Source organism: Lycium ferocissimum, chromosome 4, assembly GCF_029784015.1.
Source record: "Lycium ferocissimum isolate CSIRO_LF1 chromosome 4, AGI_CSIRO_Lferr_CH_V1, whole genome shotgun sequence".
Lineage (NCBI taxonomy): Eukaryota > Viridiplantae > Streptophyta > Magnoliopsida > Solanales > Solanaceae > Lycium > Lycium ferocissimum.
In genome coordinates this window covers 42,324,670-42,344,219 of record NC_081345.1, presented here as the reverse complement: position 1 = coordinate 42,344,219, position 19,550 = coordinate 42,324,670, and the positions used below count along the sequence as shown (strand labels likewise).

The window sequence follows — 19,550 nt, the reverse complement described above, 5'->3', positions numbered from 1 at the left end:
AAACATTTAATGGAAAGAGATTATAACTTAGACATAAATAAGGGTAAAGTAGGTCAAATACCCCTCCTAATTAATATTTCTTAAGGGGTGTGTAAAACAAAAAAACGACAAATAATTTGAGACGGAGGGAGTAAATTCTTAAGTTTATATAATATAGTAACCGAAAAATTGGTAGTAATAACTGATCGAACCGAAGCATTGACACTCCTAATTAATACCTCTAATTCATAAGCCTAACATTCATCATTGTTAAAAGAAAAAAAATCATTGTTATTTTTACACTTGATCTGGATATACAGTGCGATTAGATTTTTGTAAATTTACGGAGCTAATGTGTTAATAAATAAAGTAGAACCTTAAGCTTGTTTGGTTTATGTGTTAGTTATATAGAAATTAAAACATATGAATTGTTATGCAATAATAGTACTTGTTATCTGTGCAATAAACAAGAATGTAGGAATTGTTATGGTGCGAGTGGGATACCAAAGTTAATTCTAATTTTCCTGATTTAGTAGTATAATCGTATAGGTTTTAATATTTGATTTTTTTACGTTAAATACATTTAAAAATTATTGCTACTATATTATTTACTAAAACAAAGTCATATTTTAATAATTAGATGTTATCCATTTAAAAGTATTGTTAGATATTGTTACCCCATGTATTCTATTTCCTTTGTTCCACATAAAATGTTCATATATTCTTGTTCAGTAATGCATGTATAACTTCTATAATGAGCTCTATGTCAGAAATCAAATGGTGTCTATACAGGGTGTTACGTTTAAAGTCAAATAGATTATCGTAGTAAGATTATTTTCTCTTATAAGAAAACAAAATGGTCCCATGGCAAAGTGATGCAAAAATGGTGGGATACTATCCATCATCATTAATCAAGTTTTGGGTTCAAACACTAAAATGGAATTCTCTTCAATATGGAGAGTTTTCGGGTAGAAGCCGACGTCTTGAGTTCGGTTGAATTCAATATTTTACTAAATATGTAAAAAATTAAACTTAGAATTTGTTGCTATTCTAAAATTTAGAAATCATAAAATTTAAATTTCGGCTTAGCCTATGAGCAGTTTAACCCAAAATCAGATATTCCACACAAGTCTGAATAAGTCACGCTCCAGTGTGACATCTTTTAGAAACCAAAAAAAGAAAATAAAGCAAGAAAAGAAGTAGCAGTATGTACATTTCTTATCTCCCTACTAGTGAATACTGCTGGCACTTCCAGTCTATTTTAACCAAACTGATACAAAACCCATAGCCCAAAATTATTGGAATTCAAAGAATATGTTGATCCATACAACCTTTTCCACGTCTTTGTATCCCAAGATTCACAATACCCAGAAACTAAAAGCAATAAAATCATCTGTTTCTGAAAGCACAACCTTAAAAGATGTCCCTTTTCATTCTCAAACTCAAAATGAATTGAACCAATTGAAGAAAAAGGTAAAAGACCCTTTGAGCTGTAGTAACAAATTTTGCTTTTGCTGCAGTAGAAGAGACTTTATGGCAGCAGTAGGAACAGCTGCTCTATTGCCCATTCATCCCTCACATGCTTCTCATGATTCATCACCTACTGATCCCATGGTAAAGTATATAATGCTTCACTTTTACTCTTTTAGTACAGTACCATTATATATCATGATTGACTAGGCACGGAGTTTAAGAAATGTGAGAATGGATTAGAGTCCCATTGGGGAATGTACTATGGTCAACTTATATGTACTTGGGCAATCCAGTTCCTGTTTGGGCCCCATGTTATATTGTCCACGTTCCTGTTGGCAGGCATGCGGGGTGTTAGAGTAGGGTAGGGTCCCACTGGGAATGGGCTGGTTGTTTCCTTGTATTACAATAACAACATAACCAGTGTAGTCCCACAAGTGGAGTCTGGGGAGGGTAGAGTGTACGCAGACCTACCCCTACTTGTGAAGGTAGGGACGTTGTTTCTGAAGACCCTCGGCTCAAGGGAAGGTTAAAAAAGAAGCAGTAACAACAAGCACAAGCATCAGCAAGATAAAAAGATAACCGAAGTGAAAGGAACAAGTAATAGAAATCTAAGACTTTGCAAAGGTGGTTTCCTTATATTGACTTGGGTAATCATCCCCTCTTGAACTAGCCATTTCTTACAAGAAAGAAATATTTTTCTTGGCTTAAACATGGAAACTACAGTTACATGACTATAAAAGTATGTCAATATTGGTAAAACGGTAAGGTTAAAGTTAAAGAGGTTTCAAATTTAGAAAGGTGTAATTTTTTGTTGGAACTGACTAAAAAGGAAAGAATTGTTATATAAAATGGAACTGAGGGAGAGGGAGTGATTTTTCATAAGAACGTAAAATTGGTATGTTGACTGTCAACATAAAAATATTATAACTATGATGATAGCCTACCCAAACTAGTTTGGAACTGAGACGAACTTGATTGATTGACTTGTCTGATATAAAATTGGTAATTTTCCACACATGTAAACAGACAGTTTGCAGAATTTGGTCATTTAAGTTGAAAGTGTTGGATTCTGGCTAGCTTTTAAAGTTATGAAGATTTGAGAACAAAAAGTCTTTGCTAGTTATTTAGTAAAGTTTCCGGAAGTAATCATTACGGAAATTTTTTAACAGTCTGGCAAACCGTCTATATGGAAGAAGCACGATTTAAGTACGAATCCAAGTTATCGGTTGACAATCTTCTATTATGACTAAGTATAATTCGAAGTTCCAATTTAGTAATTTAGGCTGCTGTTTCCAAAGAGTTATGGGAACTGTTTAAGTAAGAAGTGATCTAGATTTGTTAATATTGTATTTGCTCAATCGCAATTCAATAAATGTTGGAGTGACTTTATCAATCACTGATCTTACATGTAGGCAATGTTGGATAGGTTGCATCCTCCTAGGCCAGATTGGTACGAGGAGTTATATGCAACAGCCATGAACACAAGTATGAAATCTTACGAAGCAGAGGTTAGCTCATATTGTCCACTTGAGAGCTGCAGAGATTATTTTGAATTAGTAAATAAGATTTTCTGAACTTATACCCTTTTTCTGTAAGATTGAAGGTTACAAGTCAGAGCTTTTTGCTAATCTGAGAGGTGATCAAGCGAAACAAATCCTCGAAATTGGCATTGGGACAGGTCCAAATTTGAAGTATTATGCCAGTAAGGCGGGCACTTCCGTTTATGGCGTTGATCCAAACAGGAAGATGGAGAAATATGCACAAGCAGCAGCAGTCGCCGCAGGCCTTCCACCTGCGAATTTCAAATTCCTGCATGCAGTATGTACTTTTAACAGACTCAATGAGTCAATAGCTTCATGGTATTTAAGTTATATACTCCCTCCACTCCAAAACAATTGATGTTTTAGGCTTGCGTACATGAATTAAGGAATTCACTTACTCCAAAAATTAAGAGGAGTTTTCACTAAAATATCCTCAATTATGATTTTCTTTTCTTTTTAGGTTGACATTATCATGGTGATTAGAATGTGTCAAGGGCAAGTTTGAAAAAAAAAAAAAAAAGAATTAAATACCGTCCTGGTTTTGTGAAACATCAATTATTTTGGACCAACTTTTAGAGGCTAAAGCCTCAATTATTTTGAACTGGAGGGAGTAGCATTAGAATGCACTGCAAAGTTATAACAGAATTGCTTTATTGTTAAGCTACATGGTTTTATCGGCTACACGTTAACTTGTACACATAAAAGACCTTATAGGATAAGACATTTCTTTTTATGGCTTTCTGTATGATGTGTTTTTGCTAGTTCAATGATCAGCTTAATGCTTTTACATCACAGCTCAGCATGAAACTAGTATATGGTAATTGAACTATGTCGTTTGTGACCGTTCCTTTTTTTTTTTTTTTTTTTTTTGTATCTTTTAGGCATTGCTTTTTTCTTTTCCTTTTCGGTTATGGATATAATAAAATTTAAGTAGCCTCCCTTAATTCTTCCCTTTTTCCCCTCTTATGACTTTTTGTCATGCGATATATCCTTCCCTTTTGTTTTTTCTTCAGGGTCACCTTGTTCTACACTCCTTTTTACGCGTTCTTATATTTTGTTTGAGACCAGACTTTTCTTCGTGTATTTCACTTTAGTCATTCTTCTCTCCTCTTTTTATTGCTTTGCTTACACTTCTTATCAGGGCTTTTCATTGTATATTTTAGGCTGATATATGTAATTCAAATACCTCAAACTGTGATTGTTGTTTTTTCTTTAGCTGGTACAGTGACGTACATTATATTAACAGGAGAGATATCTAATACGTACTCCGTTCACTATTACTTGTCCAAAATGGATGAAATAATAAATGAAGTGGATGAAATAATAAATGAAGTGCATGTTTTATCATAATACCTATATTAATTAGTGTATAATTTCAAAGGACTTGGGAAACGGAAATGAGTAGTTAATGTTAAGGGTAAAACAGGAAAAAAAGTTAGTTTTCTCTAGATATGCGAAGTTGGACAAGTAAAAGTGAAAATTTATTTTTAGTATAGTGGACAAGTAAAAGTGAATGGAGGGAGTGATTGGAATTTTTAAAGTTGATGTTGATGATTTCATGCAGGTTTCTGAGTCGTTGCCATTACGTGATGCTTCAGTTGATGCTATCATTGGCACCCTTGTGTTATGTTCTGTCGCAGATGTTAATCTGACACTGCAAGGTATGTAATCTCTTTTCGGTTTTTGCTTTAATGTTCCATTTCAATTCATAGACTACTTTTATTGCCATTAGTATCATACATTGTATAACCATCAAGCCTTTCTATTTGGACTCATATTTATCTCATGTATTATCTTGTACTTGTCTCATATATAGCTATAATCTTATTCTAGGTGATAGCCTTTTCTGATGAAGTTGACGTACTTGTCACATGTTGAGTTTCCACTATAAATAGATAAACGGAACGCTCTCATTTACTTTTTTGCTGTTTGGAGAGCAAAAGTGGTTTCGCCATTTACTTATCTCTTGTATATCTACAATATTCTTATTCTCGATGATATCCTTATCTGATGAAGTTTGATGTACTTATACATGTTTGAGTTTTCCACTATAAATAGATGAGCAAAACAGGCTCATTTTGTTCAGCTATTTATTACACTTGCTCATTTTGTTGTAGAATGCACTCTTTTTGAACATTTATTTTTTTGCTGTTTAGAGAGCAAGTTCGGAATCAGCCTCCTACCTTCCAAGGTGGGGGTAAGGTCTGCGTACACTTTACCCTCCCCAGACCTCACGTTGTGGGATCCAACTGGGTATGTTGTTGTTGTTGTTGCTGTTTAGAGAGCAAAAGTGGTTTCGGCATAGGACTTCAATGACCTTAATTATCTTAAAATGTTAACCCTGAAAATGCACAAAGAAGATGAAGGAGAATCATGCCCCATTTCTGTTTATGCTGCAGCTTATATATCTACTTTTCTACTGAAATTTCTCGCTCATCTAAACTCACAGTGACCCTAAAACTTCTGAAATTGTCAGTCTGATTATTCTGGTAGATGCAAAATATTTCTTGTACTGTCAAAGGTCGAAGAAATAATTCTAACCATGTTAGTCTATAGAGCCTCAACCTTCTCTTTGATAATTATCTGCATTGGTTCCTAAAGCAGCCTAGCTGTTAATCCAAAATGGTATGGTTATCACATCGTTTTCTTAAAAAAAAAAAAACTGAGACTCTTAGCCAGGATGCTGATATATGTTGGTATTTCATTTTTGTTGTCGGAATACTCTTTCCTTTTAGACTTCTATATTTACTTTCGCTTCTTTAGTAAAAAGATAGAAAGGAACGAGGTCCTGATATAATGTTTTATCATTTTTACTTAAGAGGTCAGAAGGGTGCTCAAGCCTGGTGGCGTTTACCTCTTTGTTGAACATGTGGCTGCAACAGGTAAAGATAATGGTCTCTACGCTGTCTCTATCTCTCCATGTTGTGTTATCTGCATCAAGTAAAAAGTTTCTGTTTTCCGGATGCACTATGATAGATGGGACAGTTCTCAGATTTGTTCAGGGACTGCTTGATCCATTGCAGCAAACGCTCGCAGATGGTTGTCATCTTACCAGGAAAACAGGAAAGAGTATCACTGAAGCCGGTTTCTCAGATGTAGAGAGTCATCAAGTTGTATTATCATCTGCCTCACTGATAAATCCTCATATCATTGGCATGGCTCGCAACTAAACATATCCCAGTCACCAAGTGTTACAATGGTGTCTTTTAAATCTTTTGCTCATGATGTTGAAGCTTCTCCCAGGCATATTTCAACCTCATAATATATTACCCCGGAACAGCAAGGGAGCAACAGCTATTGTAGAATTATGGATCACCGTTTACAAGCAAACAGATGAGTTTAAATATAGTGACATGATCAGTGAAGATTCATATAGCCAACTAGTTAGGGATTGAGGTGTAGTAGTTATTGTATTTTTCCATCAAAGAGATCAACCTTGTTCTTGATATCGGGTTATCTGTACTAGTTTGATAGTGTCTTAAGTGAAAACATCAACTTTGTAACGCACAGTTGATTGAGCAACGGATGTTGTATCATAACTACTATGTGTTTTTGCATATCAGAAAACGTTTATATAAGGCTTTCTTGATATGTTTTTCAAGTTTGAGTAAATTGAGAGGTACCAGCTTATTACATGAATGTTTTAACATTTTGACTGTTTACTTTTTGACTTTTGATCCAGCATCAATAATCTAGAATGTGGAATTATCTAAAACAAGCTATTGATGCTAAATTCACTAGACATAGGACAATCAGTACACAAAATTATACCCAGGGAAGTTAGTTTCGTATAATTGCCATATCCAATAGCACCAAGTTGAAACCTGAACATAATTGAACCTTGTTCTTCTGAGTTGTAGAACAAATTCTTACCCGTCTCTCATTTGTCCATTATAATATGTTAGTTTTCGACCAAACGTATGATGAAAAAATCCTAGATCATAATATGTTATATGAAGAATGATTAAGTAAATATGCTATTATTGGTACCCTGAGCTAGTTGTCACTAAGCACACCAAATGTTAATTACTTTTGTTTAAGAATAGTGATTATGTTGTAAATGTAAGTCTTTGTGAGCTCTAGCTTAAGTCTAGGTTAAATGTAAGTGGTGCCTCTAATTAACAGAAGCATTAGATTGTTAGTTGGCACAACAAATCAACCTAGATGATAAATGCACCACTATTAGTTTAAAAAGAGGCATATAAACAAGAAGGAAAATGCAGCAGGTGAAAAATGAAACATGTTGCTTTATGTTAACATGATTCAATGTTAAACAACAACATTCAAGTATCTAATATCATAACACATTAAACCAAAGTTAAAAACATGAGACAACAGTCGAGTATGAAACTTGTAGCAAATGAACATATGACAATATTCACTTAAACGCGTATTACGTACGATAATGATATAATAATTTTTATGTTGTAACTTTGAAGAAACGAGTAACAATTCAATCGTCAAGAGTGTAAGTATGATTTGTTAAAAAAATTACTAGACGTAAATGCAATTTATTAAGAAAAATACAATGTACATTTGCTTATACTACAAGAATTACAAATAGTTTGTGCATGTATGTGTTCAACTTCAATGACTTTTAAACCAATAGTTCCATGACCAAATCTGATCTGATTTTTATGATTCTTGATTTAACAGACTCCTTATTTAGTCCACTATCTTATCAGAAGAAAAAACCACTTTTTTACCCAAAGCATTGAGGTAAAATTAACCAAAACTACAAAAGACTCCAAGAAACTCATTGATTTGACCTTTTCCTGTTCAAAATTAAAAACCTCCCATATTACCCATCCAAAAAATCCCAAAAAATACTCATCACAAAGCTTACGAAATTCTCTGTCAAACAAAAAAAATTTGGTTCAAATCCATCAAGTATAGCTCATATTATACCTAGATCAATTGAGTACAAAAACACAACTAAAGCAGCCCAAACAAGCATTCTTTTAACAATCCCAATCCCTGTCTTAGTCACCTACCGTTACAGCCCGTTGATGAAGTTAAATCCAACGGCTGATATTTAAAATTCTCTTAAAATATCAATCCGCGTCAAAAGGCTATCAACCAATCAGATTTCAGAATTCTAGATACAAACTCTTTCATCCTACTATATATGGTCTTCTCATTTTCTTATGTAATTCATACCTGCAAAAAATAGAAATCTCAGTAGATTCTACACACACATATCTGTTCTCTTTTTTTCCCCCAATTCTCAAACCCTAACCCTAGATCTCTCTTATGGCTACTGAAGAACCAATTGTGGCGATTGAGACTGTTGCTGAACCGGTGATGGAAACTGAAACGGCTAAGGAAGAAAACCCAACGGTTCAATCTGATGAACCAAAGAAAGAGAAGGTTACTAAGGCGAAAAAATCAGCTGCTCCTAAGAAGAGAAATCCTCCAACTCATCCTTCTTACTTTGAGGTATAATTTAATTTCAATGCTTGCAAATTTTTTACTCCCTTTGTTTTCAGTTCATGTGGTATTTTTCGCTTTCTGATATTCAAACGACATGAATTTTGATCAATTTTTTATTGAATTGATATGTGATCAAATATATAAATTATGATCTTAAATTATTCAGTTAATCTAATCCATTTTAGTTTCAATTTGACTATTGAAAACCGAAAATGCCACATAAATTGTTTAGATTTATTGCTGATTAGTTGTTATGTTGTTTAGAATGCTGATTAGTTGTTGTTGTTGTTGTTTAGATTGCTGATTAGTTTGATTTTGTGTTGAATGATGCAGATGATTCAGGAAGCGATTGTAACATTGAAGGATAAAACTGGATCGAGTCAGTACGCGATCACAAAGTTCATTGAGGACAAACAGAAGAATCTTCCTTCAAATTTCAGGAAACTGTTGCTTGGTCAATTGAAGAAACTTGTTGCTTCTGGTAAACTCGTCAAGGTTAAGAGCTCCTACAAACTTCCTTCAAAATCTGCAGCTCCAAAAGCCGTTGCTCCAAAGAAGAAACCGGCAGCCAAGCCGGCAAAGAAGGCTACAAAGGCTAAGCCGAAGCCAAAACCTGCTGCTAAGGCTAAAACTGTTACCAAACCTAAGTCCAAGCCTGCTGCCAAAGCTAAACCTGCTGCAAAACCTAAGGCTGTTGCATCAAAGCCGAAAGCTAAAGCCGCTGTGAAAACTAAGGCTGTTGTTGCAAAGCCAAAGGCTGTGAAAACTAAGGCAGTTGCAAAGCCAGCTAAGGTAGCTAAAACAGCTACAAGATCGACTCCGTCAAGGAAAGTTGCAGCAAAGGCTAAGCCAGCTGCGAAGAAAGCGGCTCCAGTTAAGAAGGCTGCGCCGGTGAAGAGTGTAAAAGCTAAGACGGTGAAGTCGCCAGCTAAGAAGGCAGCTGCCAGAAAGGCTAGGAAGTGAAAGTGTTTCTTAGGAGGGTAGTGGTTGTAAATTAGTGGAGCTTTGAGGGTGGTTATGTAATTGCGCCCAAATATAGAGAAGAAGAAGAATAGTGTTTTAAGTTTTTTAATTTCCAGCTGTAATTTTCTTTTCAGAATTTTATAATAATCTTTTTCCTTGAATTAATACCCTATTATCTTCTATTCATGTTAATTTTTTCTGCATCTTTACATGTGCCTGTTTTAATTTATAACAATTTTATTAATCACAAATAAAGTTTTACCTAGGTAATAATGAGATAGAATTCTTTCATAAAACTAATATTTAGGTCATCTAAGATTAATAGAAATAATGTTAATCTTAAGAACAAAGGAAACTTTATACTAATAATAGCAATTTAGTATGTCAAACAAACCAGATTATAATTTTTTTTAATATTATTTATTTTTATTGCGTGGGTGTTAATACTAGATTACTAGCATAGAGAATAGTGTTTAAAGTTTTTTGACTTCCAGTTGTGATTTTCTTTCCTGATTTCGCTTTTATAATAATCCTTTTTAGTTGAATTAATGCCCTATTATTATCCTCTGTTTATGTTAAATTTTGGTTACTGTTGTAGCTGGCCAAATTCTTCTTGGCGTCTGAGTGCAGCATACGTCTGTTCCCAATTATTCCTCAATCATCAAAATAACAAAAATGTAGATATATAAATATAGATATTAAGACTATTTCAATGTAAAATAAACAATAGGATCGTAACACCACGTAAAATTGTGATAAGATAACAATAATTCCATCTAAAAGTGAAACTTATAGCTCTTGATAAAAGATTTAATGTTGTCACATGTATCTCAATTGAAAACTCTAATAATATTGAATTATTAGAGAAGTATTATTTCTCGATTAATTTTATCTTCTCTATTTTAATATGTTCAGAAAAGCATAAAGACTTCAACTTCATATACAACATACATTTTGTCATTCTAAAATCAGTTCCAATTAAGATCAACATTGAATATATATAAGTTGAAGATCTATAGTTGCATTTGAGTTATATTTGATTCAAATAATTTTTTACTTACATATAAAAGATTCAATTTTTTTTTTTTACAAAGCATAAAATTATCTTCGGATAATTTTTCCAAAAAAAATATAAAAATGATCTTGCGTATTGTTTATCCTCAGGAAAAAAAAAGTTGAATCACTCTTTTCAACTGCAAAATGCATAAAATCGTTCAATAATTATGTTGTCCAATCATTTTAGATTAGAAACAATAAATTACTACTAATTTAAGCGTTAACATATTCGATAAAGAAACTACACTCAAACAATCGAAAAACTAAAATGAAAAAAATAGAAATGTAAAGAAATAGAGTCGTTGGAATCCTCACTATTTTGCTCAAATTGTCTTTTAATTCTTTCCCGGCTGCTCAACCTTTTCCTAATAATATATACACACAGACAGAGGAATAACGATGCACCAAACATTATGCATGAATACCCAAAACACAAATATCCAAGATCCATTATATAGATATTTGCATTATGTTGTTGTGAAGTGAAGTTTTTATTGCTTTTATCGTTAATTGTTAATTACTAATATTATTACGAAGGAACGTTTCTTTATAGTGACCTATGGTTTTTCAAATTAATTTAGACTTTTGGACTTTCTAGTATAACGTAAAATGTGAAGAAGCTTTTGCATGTTGCTACTAAAAGGAACTATTGTTTGTTTTGTGTGATTTTTGCATCTTTAAAATTGTGTTTAATTGAATTGAATGAGTACAATGAGGGAAGATTCATTGTCTTTATTTAATAAATTTAATACAAAGTAATCACAATAATTATTGGGAAAGTGAAGGCAAATATAATGCTATTAAATCGTGAGTGAGTCTTTATTATGGGTGGAGGGATGAAACCTTTAATATTATATTTTATTTAGTAAATTTGAAAAATGAAGAGGAGAAAGTAAAAATTTGAGAAAAAAGATAAATGCCAATGGAAGTCGTAGAGAGGTGTCACATCACCTTATCTATGCCTAGCTTTATTATATATATTGATGATTGATTTTAGTTTTATTTATAATAAACTTTATCAGCTGACTAAATACTAAAATGCAACATTAGAAGATGTGTATTAAAACGACGAAATCATAGTTAAAATTCCTTTTCAGTCAAACAAAATCTTGTCTTTTCATTGTTAATAGACACGTGTCTTACATCTAACGCCCTAATGAACAAAAGTGGAGCAAATATTAATAGAGGGAATCCAAACCCAAGATTTTCAATTGGGAAAAATACAAGCCAATCTTAATTTTACTTTATACGGAATTACGGAGTACTAAACATCTGAATTCACAGCTCATGATTTTCATCAAGATTTTTAACGCATACAAAACACAATAATCATAGAGGCTGAAATTATGTAATGTTCTCACAATTTAAGAACACAATTTGAACAATTCTATTAACCGAAATCAATCCAACAGCTCAACAAATACCCCAACACTGGCAATTCATAATTGAATTCAGCAACATGCAAAAGGGAATACGATATATTAAGTTCTCTAGTTACAGAATACGAAATAGGAAATTAATCGGTAGCTCCAATTATAGTAATCAACCAGCTCCGAACATCATACCTGAAATGCAAATAAATAGTAATGTATGCAAAAGGGAATACGATCTACTGAGTTCATTAGTTACAGAAATGAAATAATACGAAATAGAAAACTAATCAGTAGCTCCAATTATAGTAATCAATCAGCTCCCAAAGTCATACCTTAAATGCAAATAAATAGCAATGTATGCAAATAGAAATACGATCTACTGAGTTCATTAGTTACAAAAATGAAATAATACGAAATAGAAAACTAATCAGCAGCTCCAATTATAGTAATCAACCAGCTCCCAACGTCATACCCGAAATGTGAATCAATGGTAATGTATGCAAAAGGGAATACGATATACAAGGTTCACTAGTTACAAAAATGAAAGAATACTAAATAGGATACTAATCAGCAACTCCAATTATAGTAATCAACTAACTCCCAACGTCATACATGAAATGTGAATCAATGATAATGTGCCACCATAGATGCTCGACAATAATTAGATAAGGAATCCATGAGAATGTATAAGGGATTTGATAGAAATAAGATCTAGAAGAGAAGAGAAAGGAAGGATTAGGAAAATACAGAGAGGAGAACGAGGAAGAGATGATACCAAATTTTCTATATCTCCTACACCGGCAATTTGTGCTTTAAATCAATTCTAATACGGAAAGATTCATACCTTTCACCCGCTAGAATTGCAATATTGTCGATTACTACCTTGAATCCAAGCTAAGTTTCACCGCAATTCGATATTATAATCGCAGCTATGTGTTGTCCGAACTTAAATTCGGGAATTTCACTTAATTTGCGTTAAAATCTAGTGGACGGAAGTTGGGAGAATTTTCTAGAAGATTTAGAAAATATTTGGCGTATTTCTTGGCTGAAAAATGAGGTTTAGGATCAGATTTGATCCTTAAATAGTGGGTCAAATTCGGGTTGGGATCAGAAGAAGCATCGTAGCAAGTCGATCGTAGCAAGACCGTGACAGCATACTTGATCCGATCGTAGCAGCGTTTCTCTGTCGGCACACTTAACTTGTAACCTCCATAATTCTCCACTTCGATGCTGTATCGACGAGTGGTTTATTGCGCTGGAAACTAAACACGACGAATTTGATTTTAGGCTTTTACTTTGCTTCAAAACTCCTCATCTACTAAAAGATATTCTTTCTCCAAGCTCGGCCAAAATTGCCCCTCATATTTTCTTCCAAGTTCCAACAAATTTAATTTCCTTAATTCACTTGCCCTTAAATCCTTCCATAGCTTACTATATGAACTTAAACCCTTATAACTATAAGATAGGCGCATATCTATATCACTCCAGTGTTCATAATTAAGCAGTTAACACCTACGGAACTCAACGTCCAAAACGCGAGGTGTAACATCTCCTTCCCGGTTACGACTTACAAGATCATAATTCATCCCTTACTTAACAATATACTTAATAATGCTTCATTCCTCACAATCCAAAATTGTTTTACCTAGCCATAGCTTGACATACTTACGTTCAAATTTAACAAGTGCCTTTCCGAAAGTACGGGGTGTAACAAAGGACAAGATGAAAGATAATGTTAAGGCTAGAATAGACTTGATTGAGTATTGTGGACGAAAAGAGTTATGGTTCAAGAACCGGAATAGAACAGGTTCTCCTAGCCTAAGGCTATTATTCTTTCCATGATGGAGAGAAGCGAAAGATTTGGAGTGGCTTCGTAACAGAAGATGCCTCACGGCCGTACATAAAATTTTGGATCACGTGTTAATATGGAGCAAGGCGGGATACATGGGATGAAAAGTCACGACTGTCACGTTTTCATGGAAACTTTACTCCCTATTGCATTTAGTGGCTTACCTGAACGAATCTGGAAACCTATGTCAGAAATTAGCTTGTTCTTCAAAGACTTGTGTTCCAGTACATTGAGGGAGGAAAACCTTTGTCGGATGCATCAGAATATTCCTGTTATCACAAACAAGTTGGAGAAGATTCTTCCACCGGGGTTCTTTGGTGTGATGGAATATCTTCCAATTCACTTTGCATACGAAGCTCGGCTCAGAGGCCCAGTTCAATATAGGTGCATGTATCCCTTTGAGAGGTAATGAGTCAATTTTTATTTTATTTGTTCCTATCTAATCTATTTTAAAAAAAATTAAAAATAGACCATGATATAAATGCAGGTCTATTGGTAAGTTAAAAAGGGCTATCAAGCAAAAATCTAAAGTGGAAGGCTCAATGCCCAAAGTTTATCTTGCCAAGGAAACATCTCATTTCTGTTCTTACTACTTTTGGAACGATGTGCCTTGTTTGAGAACAAAGCCTAATCGACACTCGATGGAGGTGTGAATAACTCTTTGTTGAAAGCCGATATCGATCTTGATCGACCAGTGATGGGTCAAAGAACGTGAGAGACCATTGAATCAAATGGAGTATAAATCATTGCCGACACATATCTTGTTAAATTTCCCGAGAAGTTCAACCTTATTATGAGTAAGTTTACCAAAAATTGCGAAAATTCATCATTTAAATTGAGAATAGGGGCTAACATAAATTCCATTTTGTTAAACGATCTCTTTGTGGAGATACATGGCCAAGAAATCCATGTATCCACCAATTTGTACCTTGGTTTAACAAATACGTAAGTTTTATATATAATTTTCTAACCAATGCTAGCAACATTACTAAGTTTTTAATTCTAATATTTCTAACTTTCTAATGCTTAACTTTTAATAGGTTTACAATAATCCATGTGGTTTACATGAACAATTTTTGAGGGATTTATCTTGGGGACCCACTAGTATCCATTGTATGGACAAATATGTGGTTAATGGTTTCAAATTTAATACCCGAGAATGTGCTAACCATATGAAAACTAATAACAAAAGTAGTTAAAGAGTCTTTAAACATGGTGTTGATTATTTTGGTGTAATCGAGAGATCTCGGGTTAGATTATTAAGTTTGTTGGCCTCTTAAAAAAGATTGTTCTTTTCCTATGCAACTAGTTTGATCCAACCTCCAAAAGAAGGTACGAGTGGCGGAAGGAGCGCAATATCATTTGAAGAAAGCACAAGCGGAGGTACGCAAAGTTATGATCCTTTCGTCATTGCACGCAATGTTGGAAACGGGTGTACTATGTCCCTTATCTATTGAGACGGATAAGTCGATTAGTGGGTGGTTATTAAACCAAGCCGGTTGGTCGTGTGAAAGTTGATGATGATTTGCACCTCGCTTCTTTCGAGACCGACGACATATCACATGTTAACCAAGTAGTCGACTCAGAATTAGAAACTGAACTGGAGCATCCAGAACGAATATTAGAAGAAGTCGATGTAGCAAAAGTTACTCATGAAGTCAAAGAAAATGATGAAATTGAAACAAGCGATGAGAAAGAATGGTCAGACGAGGAAGAAAATGATGAAAATTAGCTTGTATTTCATTTTAGAACTATTTAATGCTCCGTAGTTTTACTTAATTGATTGTAAGACTTATAAGTATCCGAATCTTAATTGAATGTAAGATTTATAAGTGTCTCATATTGTTTGGGTATTTGGTTGGTATTTTATGTTTGTTTCGATCTAGCTATCCTGGTGAGATTTTTAAGTTGGTAAGTACTTAATAATACTAGCATATTTTGCGTATTTACTAACTTGATGTAGTTCAATCTAATCTTTACGTATGTTTTGTGTTTTGTGCGTAAGTATTTACATTAACATTTAATCTTTGTTTCATAATTTAATTGCAATACTTACTTATATTTATTTTGTAAATGGCGGGGCGATAAAAAGGTAAGGCTATTGCTAAAGCCCCAAAAGAGATCAAAAAAAGAAGAGATGCTTATATACCACTGCAGGCTTAGAGTCGGTGTCCCCTTCGGATTGGGCTAGAGAGATCCGCGCCTTGCCTTCCACCACTTGGCCCTCCGTGTCAGTGTTGCGAGGGGGTTGTCATGGAGTCGGCCGAGCCGCCATGTCGTTGCCATATTTTTGCCCTGGAGGGCTTAGGCAGCCACTGCAGCGATCAGTCCCCTATCACGCATTTGACGATCATCCCTTACGGCCCTCCCCGAGTTTTATCATATATCATAGCGAACGACTAGGAGTGGTACTTTCCGGCTCTACTCCTAGCCTCGACCGCGTCACGGCCATCGACATCATCCCCACTCATGTCGGGACGTCGAGTACGAAGAAAGTAGTTCGATTCGACGAAGAACGTCCCAAAAAAAGGAGACCCTCCACGATTTTTTTGAATTTTTATATGTACGACCGTTCATAATCGAGCCTACTGGATACACGTACGTTTATTTGTTGCATAACTTATTTATTTTATTATAAGACATCTAATTTTATAGCATCTAATTATCTTATTGTTCTGATGCAGCTTCTATCTAGGCAAAGCAACTAAAAGGATTTCAAAGACAATCAAAGGACTCTATGTAGGCGTCGTTCCGTCTTAGGCAAGGTGCAGTGGTTTAAAATAAACGCGAGATGTTTTTTCGAGTTTAGGGTATTTAATATTTGTAGTAAAATACAACTATATATTGATTGTTTATGGGATATTCCTTTAATATGCTCCATAATCATATTAATTTCTTGCAGTACAAAGTGTTCCTAGTAGGAACATCACGATTTGTACCAGCATTTTTGAAAAAAATAAATGTGGCGAAAATACTTAAGGATGCGTTACTTAGAGCCTGTAATAATTGTGTGTAGCCTGATTGGATCCAAGATGAATGGTGGAAGGACCTCTTGACTGACCTTGGCAACCGATCCGACTTCTTTTCGAAACGGGGTCAAAAATCGGGAAGTGTCCCAGAGCCTCGATTGAAGGGTGGATCGGCCGCACACCGATGCGCTACGAGTCAAGTGGACTTGATGAAGTCGATCGGTATGTCTCCTTTTAGCTTTATCAAATGACATTTCTTATTCTTATTGGTTCGTATTTTTGGGATTTTTTGCTTCTTTTTTTGGGGACTGCTTTGGTGATTTTTGGACTATTTTTGTGGACTGTTTTTTGGACAGTTTTTGTGGACTGTTTTTTGGACAGTTTTTTTGGACAGAATCAAGTTTGCTAGTTGAATAAAATGGTGCATAACAAAACTGAAAAACATTGCTTTCCAGTTTATTCTTGGTCCTCACTAACTCTTGAATAATTATTTTTGACAAAGAAACCTTGTGTATACTCATTCTTCCCCATGTCTCCTTTGCAATCTCGGGACTAACTATTAGGTAAATGGCATGAATCATGGTACATAACATAAAACTAAAACACATTACTTTTTTAGTTGTTAATCTTGATTTGTTTGCAGGAGCTCCAAAGGGGTCAGGCAGTACCTCAAGATGAGATCTTCAAGATTACTCACACAAGGAAGGAGAAGAACCCCGATGGTACTGCATCGATGGGTTGAGCCAAGGTCGAGCGAACTTGGGCAAGTCGTTAGTTAATAATAATAATATATTTTTTGTACTAAATTAGACTATTAACATTGTATCCTTCAATTTCGGTAACGCAATTTTCAACAACACTTTGGGGAGTTTCGAGTCACTTTCGACCAAGAAGACGCCGACGTGACAGTAATACAACAATAGTGGATTGAGAAGGTTGCCCCCCAACAAGGTACGCGGACAGCTTATGGGATGCCTAATCGAGCCTTTCATCGACAGCCATTGGCCGGTCGTAGTAGGTGTTACTAATGATAGGGCGTTGATCCCAAGTGCCAAGCTATGAAATATCAAGTTGTGTGATTGCCACAGGAAACACTTAATTCCTGAGTCCAGGATGTTGGGTATGCAAGCCTAGATTAATAACTTACTTAATTGGGCTACTTCGATTCCTCAGTGTCTGGGAATTCTCGTAGGTCACAACCCCCTAGCCAACCCCGACCTTCCCAACAGACGCATGTAGGTCACAATTTGGAAATAAATCGTACTCTTGTAGATGAGTCTAGTGGGGAGGACATGATCATGTTCCCAACACCGAACGTTGACCTTTTTATTAGTGTGCTTTTGAATTCTAATTCGCTATGTTTAAATGGATATGTATATTATGTTTAAGGATTTGAATGTAGTTTTAATTTCAACTATAAGTACTTTTAATTTTAAGATGTTTAAGCGTTTGAATGTAGTTTATGATGTTTAAGTGTGTGAATGTAGTTTATGATGTTTAAGTGTTTGAAGTTGATTGTTTATAAGTTTTGGAATGGACAATGTTAAGTGTTTCAACATTGTTATACGGTTGTTGTATTGCGATTGGGACGAATTGGATGACGGTCGTTTTGGTGATGAATTCCGTTATTTGGAAATTGCGTGCGGGCTACCAAAAGTAGGCAATCGTCGGAAAAAATATTCTAGATTTTCAAAAATCAGCCCAGATATTTCACAATTTTGACCACATGAGGTAGAAATTGTACCCAGAAAAATACAATTTTGACCACATGTGGTCGAAATTTAGCAATATTGTTGCCAGATTTTGACCACATGTAGTCGAAAATCTGGGCCCAATTTACAATTTCTTTTTATATTTAAATATAAATACTGTTTTCGACTACACGTAGTCGAAAAAGTTAAATATAATTTAATATAAAAATAATTTTTTCAACGACATGTGGTTGAAAAAAGTTTTTCCCTTAATTTTGGTAGAATGGTGGTCGAAGAAAAATTTCGACCTACCCGTTAGTGACCTATGCATGTGGTCGAAAAATTGGTCTAAATAAAGGTTTTTTCGACCTCGTGTGGTCGAAATTTTTGGTAGAAGATCCCTACTTTTTTAGTAGTGTCCATAGATTGTGAAAATTTGATTCAAGAACGGTGGAAGAGGAAAGTTGTTGGGAATTCGTTGTAAGGTAAGTTTCAGTATAGTTATGGGATTGTTTTGGGTTTCTATATATTCTATATACCGTTAGAATCCATGGATGAATCGCATAAAAGCAAGAACACAAAATTGTCTTAATAACCCTAGTTTCAAAAAGGGTGGAATTCAAAAGAAAAGTGTAAAATTCTCATCTAAATCGATTGTCGAGTGATTGTTGAACCTCAGAAAAACCCGTTTGCTAGCTTTTAGCTGGAATTGAGATATGTTTACTTCTTCTTTTTTTGAAAACGTTTTGGATGTGTGTATATTTTTCAAAAATCTTCTTTGAAGTACGTTTCTGTTGTGAAAGCATGATTGATGTATGAGAATTATACTTTGATTGTTTGGACTCGTCAAAATCCTAGTATGGTGGTTGTTCTTTGTTGAACTTGTTCTTGAAATAAAAGATGACATTTGAACAAGGTCATGCGTGTGTAGGATCAAGTCCACAGCGAACCTTCTACGATTATACTATCGTGATGAACATGTTTTGCCCTAATATGGATGATTAAACTTATTTCTCTGTAGGTAGGAACTTTAAACATTTTTTCTCGAATGGCTTTCTTGAACTTGAATGAATGATTTGGACATCAATTTCTAAATTTATTGTGACTTGAAATACCTCTATCAGGAGTAAGATGACTTAAGAAATGAATTCGGCTATAAGCCATGATTGATGATTACGTTGATATGTCATGATATGTATTTGGTTTTGGTTGGGCCTGTAAGT

At 34.5% G+C, this 19,550-nt stretch overlaps 2 protein-coding genes across 10 annotated transcripts; both read left to right on the top strand.

Moving 5' to 3' along the window:
- Positions 1–1,188: 1,188 nt before the first annotated feature.
- LOC132053061 (uncharacterized) lies at positions 1,189–6,535 on the top strand. Of its 8 annotated transcripts, none has more exons than XM_059444882.1 (6): positions 1,189–1,593; positions 2,865–2,960; positions 3,049–3,270; positions 4,558–4,654; positions 5,820–5,875; positions 5,979–6,535. In XM_059444882.1, the coding sequence occupies exons 1-6, from the start codon at positions 1,294–1,296 to the stop codon at positions 6,090–6,092; spliced, it is 885 nt and encodes a 294-aa protein (XP_059300865.1). In that variant the 5' UTR covers positions 1,189–1,293; the 3' UTR covers positions 6,093–6,535. The 8 variants fall into 8 exon arrangements, with proteins under 8 accessions (XP_059300865.1, XP_059300862.1, XP_059300866.1 ...); XM_059444879.1 differs by having other exon boundaries at positions 5,820–5,887; XM_059444883.1 differs by having other exon boundaries at positions 5,986–6,147.
- Positions 6,536–8,141: 1,606 nt separating this feature from the next.
- On the top strand, positions 8,142–9,554 carry LOC132053060 (histone H1-like). Of its 2 annotated transcripts, XM_059444875.1 has the most exons (3): positions 8,142–8,432; positions 8,760–9,164; positions 9,198–9,554. In XM_059444875.1, the coding sequence occupies exons 1-3, from the start codon at positions 8,247–8,249 to the stop codon at positions 9,387–9,389; spliced, it is 783 nt and encodes a 260-aa protein (XP_059300858.1). In that variant the 5' UTR covers positions 8,142–8,246; the 3' UTR covers positions 9,390–9,554. The 2 variants fall into 2 exon arrangements, with proteins under 2 accessions (XP_059300858.1, XP_059300856.1); XM_059444873.1 differs by having other exon boundaries at positions 8,143–8,432; positions 8,760–9,554.
- The last annotated feature ends 9,996 nt before the right edge of the window (positions 9,555–19,550 follow it).

Bases quoted from the DNA above. Each gene is read 5' to 3' on its own strand.
- LOC132053061 (XM_059444876.1), top strand. From the start codon at position 1,294: ATGTTGATCCATACAACCTTTTCCACGTCTTTGTATCCCAAGATTCAC. The intron at 1,594-2,864 runs GTAAAGTATATA...TCTTACATGTAG, and splicing joins CATCACCTACTGATCCCATG to GCAATGTTGGATAGGTTGCA. The intron at 3,271-4,557 runs GTATGTACTTTT...GATTTCATGCAG, and splicing joins ATTTCAAATTCCTGCATGCA to GTTTCTGAGTCGTTGCCATT.
- LOC132053060 (XM_059444873.1), top strand. From the start codon at position 8,247: ATGGCTACTGAAGAACCAATTGTGGCGATTGAGACTGTTGCTGAACCG. The intron at 8,433-8,759 runs GTATAATTTAAT...TGAATGATGCAG, and splicing joins CTCATCCTTCTTACTTTGAG to ATGATTCAGGAAGCGATTGT.